Source organism: Dipodomys merriami, unplaced genomic scaffold (genome assembly GCF_024711535.1).
Source record: "Dipodomys merriami isolate MVZ:Mamm:240054 unplaced genomic scaffold, mDipMer1.0.p SCAF_49, whole genome shotgun sequence".
Classification (NCBI taxonomy): Eukaryota; Metazoa; Chordata; class Mammalia; order Rodentia; family Heteromyidae; genus Dipodomys; species Dipodomys merriami.
Genome location: NW_027206057.1, coordinates 6,407,501 through 6,411,289, shown reverse-complemented (window position 1 = coordinate 6,411,289; position 3,789 = coordinate 6,407,501). Strand labels below are relative to the sequence as shown.

The following is a 3,789-nucleotide window of genomic DNA, read 5'->3' as shown; positions in this document are numbered from 1 at the left end:
AGTAAATTCTTTTTTTTTTTTTTTTTTTTTTGCTCATATGGTGCTGAGGAATCGAACCCAGGGCCTCAGGCATGCAAGGCAAGTGCTCTACCACTGAGCCACCTTCCCAGCCCCATAGTAAATTCTTAATGGGAAAAATGAAATAGAAATAGCCAAGTATTATTCTACAGCATTACCTATTGTATAACAAACTAATTTAAATTTATTGGGTAGAAAATAGGGACAAGGACAAGATGATGAGATAGTTCTGCAGTGATACAAAAGAGTTCATAAAGAATAAACTAAGGTCCGGAATCTTCAGCCCACAGCAAAGACTTCATGCTCTTATGACGTAGAAACAGGCCAACTCTGGTTTCTGGCTCTCCCAACTGTGGAAGTGTAGCTACACACGATGAAGCTCCTTTGAAGGTCATTTCTTCCTCTCTGTCTCAGAATGATACTTCTTAGGCATAAGCCCGAGATTCTGCTTTGACTCCCATCGATGCAGAGCAGACTGGTTGGGTTCAATAGCATGCCTTTTGTCTTGGTCCTGCTGAAACACACACATGAACACACACACACTTAAGTCTGTCTATTCAACACTAACAACAATGTTTAGGACCTCTTGGCTTCCATGGATGTCATGTATTTATCCCAATGGTAGTTTTAATCTATTTTGGAAAACCTACTATAAACTTGCATAAAAATTAGTTCATTGGCTTCCTAGTGGTAATTTAGAGAAATCTAATGATTAATAAGAGAGTAGCTGGACATTGAGAGAACTACTGTGATTAGAAATCCTACGAGAGCTGGGTATGTTGGTGTACGCATATACCCCAGTACTGTGGAGACAGAGAGGAGGGCTTTGAATTCTATTCCATTTTGGGGTACTTAGCAACACTATCAGAACACAAGACTTCCCCTAAGTAAATAAGTAAATAAATATATATATATTTTTAGACAATGTCAGCCTCACCTCTTCTAGCCACCTGTCTTCCCGGGGGAGCCTCTGCAACCTGTTTTTTGACAGCTCAAGCTGTAAGCCATCAAATCTGCACTTAAACCAGCGGTGAGCTTCTTCCAGGTTGGCTGTTATCTGAACAGAGAAACAGTTACAAAGGGTTTTTTTTTTTCTTTTTGGTACCTTAGTAATTTGAGGTATTTTTTACTTAAGTAATAAAAATCCTATTTGTAAATACACCGAGCAACTTACAAGTTGAGAAAGTATTCCTGAATGAAGGGTTAAAGAATGCATCCAAGGGGGCTGGGAAGGTAGCTCAGCGGTAGAGTACTTGCCTTGCAAGCATGAGGCCCCTGGGTTCAATTCCTCAGCACCACATAAACAGAAAAAGCCGGAAGTGGCGCTGTGGCTCCAGTGGTAGAGCGCTAGCCTTCAGCTGAAGAGCTGAGGGACAGCGCCCAGACCCAGAGTTCAGGCCCCATGACCGGCAAAAAAAAAAAAAAAAAAAAAAAAAGGCTTGCCACTTCTCATGTACTCGTCAGTGTTTCCTGGATCTCTACCACCTTCAGGTATCCCACCCAGAACACCTCCTCTGCAACCGTGGCAACAAGCAGTTGTCAGGTATTGTCCTAGTCAGCTGGCTCACAGAGTAGGCATGTTATTCTGAGATCAGAATAGAGACTCTCTCTTTAGTGTCACTTATTTTATTGATGGTAAAGTATCTTCCAGGTCTGTTTGTGCATTCTGATAACAGCTGCAGGCCTTACTCCTGAAACTCACCTAAACCAAGCCAAACCAAACCAACTAAATCAACTCTCTCTCCAATCGCACTTTACCAGCAGTGGAGAGAAAGATGTCTCCAATGGCTTTATCTATCATATTTCCTATCGTATGATAAATAAGACAGAGTTAACATTCACTGAGTCTTATACTCTGAGTTATCTGTCAGAATAAAGCAGTAGTAGGTATGACCCTACTGAGTTTTGCCAAAGAGTAATAGATGGTCTAAAGAAAGTAAATGTAATTTTCCTTAAGCACACATAGTGTCACAGTTGGGATTCAAACTTAGGTTTGTCAGCATCCATATTCTAATATACCATTCTATGCAAATTGAATAAAGCATTATTATGCAAATGTACGTTAAAATAGAGAACAAACAATAAATTGTTAGTAATATTACTGTGATATTTTAAGCTTAAGAATCTCTATTTTTGTGTGTGTGTTCCCATCCAGGGGCTTAAACTCAACATCTGGATACTGTCCTTGAGCTTTTCTGCTTAAGGATAGCCCACTACCATTACCACTTAAGCTACAGCTTGATTTCTGGACTTTTGGTGGTTAATTGGAGATAAACATCTCATGGCCTTTCCTGCTCAGGCAGTCTTCAAACTACAATCCTTAGGTTTCAGCCTCCTGAGAAGCTAGGGTTACAGGTCTGAGTCATGACACCCAACTCTATTTTTTTTTAATCTAGAAAATGAGAGGTGGTTGGGATACAGATCTATGACTTCAAATATCTTCTCTTACTATAAAATTATGATTTAATTTTTTAAAAAATTTATGATTTAAAGCCGGGCGCTGGTGGCTCACGCCTGTAATCCTAGCTACTCAGGAGGCTGAGATCTGAGGATCGCAGTTCAAAGCCAGCCCGGGCAGGAAAGACCGTGAGACTCCTATCTCCAATAAATCACCAGAAAACCAGAAGTGGCGCTGTGGCTCAAGTGGTAGAGCGCTTGTCTTGAGCTGAAGAGCTGAGGGACAGCGCCCAGGCCCAGAGTTCAAGACCCACGACCGACAAAAAAAAAAATAAAAATAAAATTATGATTTAATATAACCTCACATATTAATTTAAATTTTGAACTGAGAATAACATTTACAAATTAGATAGGGCAAACTCTACACCATTCGTTTTTGTTTGAACCAAGAGTTTTCACTTTTTTTAGTTCATGTCAAATAATAATCAGAATCCACAAACATGCTGGTCTTCCTTCTACTTAGTAGTAGGGACATCAGGCTTAATTCATATTTTTGAATTCTATTATCTATCATCAAGACACAGAACTTAATCTAAAAATTACTTTTACAATAGAAACTCAATGGATCTTGCCTATTGCATTCCTGATTGCTTTGTTAATAAAAGATTTTACATTGACTTATGTGCCTAAAGATTTAGACAATAACTTGGGCTTGCTCACCTGTTCTGATTCCATGCTAGCTTCTTTCAATTTATTCTCTGTTGCCTCTTTACATTTTTTCAGGTGTCTGATAGTTTCTTCCAATTCCTGAAAATATGATCCAGATTTTAATTACTTTCCAATGTATCATACAGAACAAAAAAAGGGCTTCAATTTATAATATGGAAACCTGCCTGCTACCAAGATCTAACATGAAATCTGGGTGCTAGTGGCTCATATCTATAATCTTAACTATTTGGTTTTTTTTTTTTTTTTTTGGGTCCGGTCGTGGGGCCTGAACTCTGGGCCTGGGCGCTGTCCCTCAGCTCTTCAGCTCAAGGCTAGTGCTCTACCACTTGAGCCACAGCGCCACTTCCAGCTTTTTTTCTTTTTGCTTATGTGGTGCTGAGGAATTGAACCCAGGGCCTCAGGCATCCTAGGCAAGCGCTCTACCACTGAGCCACCTTCCCAGCCCAATCTTAACTATTTGTGAGAGGATCACAGTTCAAGGACAATCCAGTTTAAAAGTCAGTGAGACCCATCCCAATGAATAGTTGGAAAGGATGGCATATACCTAACCATGCAGAAAGCATAAGTAGGAGGGCTACAGTTCAGACTGACCTAAGTATAAACACAAGACCCCTAATTCCCAAAGATAACTGAGGCAAAAAAGCT

General features: G+C 39.9%; 1 protein-coding gene across 1 annotated transcript in view; it reads right to left on the bottom strand.

The window, feature by feature from the left end:
• Window positions 1-215: 215 nt before the first annotated feature.
• The window catches only part of Ccdc150 (coiled-coil domain containing 150), a 64,204-nt gene continuing 60,630 nt past the window's right edge, over window positions 216-3,789 (bottom strand). The window contains 3 exon segments of the mRNA XM_069995843.1: window positions 216-529; window positions 956-1,075; window positions 3,136-3,222. Coding sequence (XP_069851944.1) covers window positions 410-529; window positions 956-1,075; window positions 3,136-3,222 — 327 coding nt within the window. The 3' untranslated portion in view covers window positions 216-409.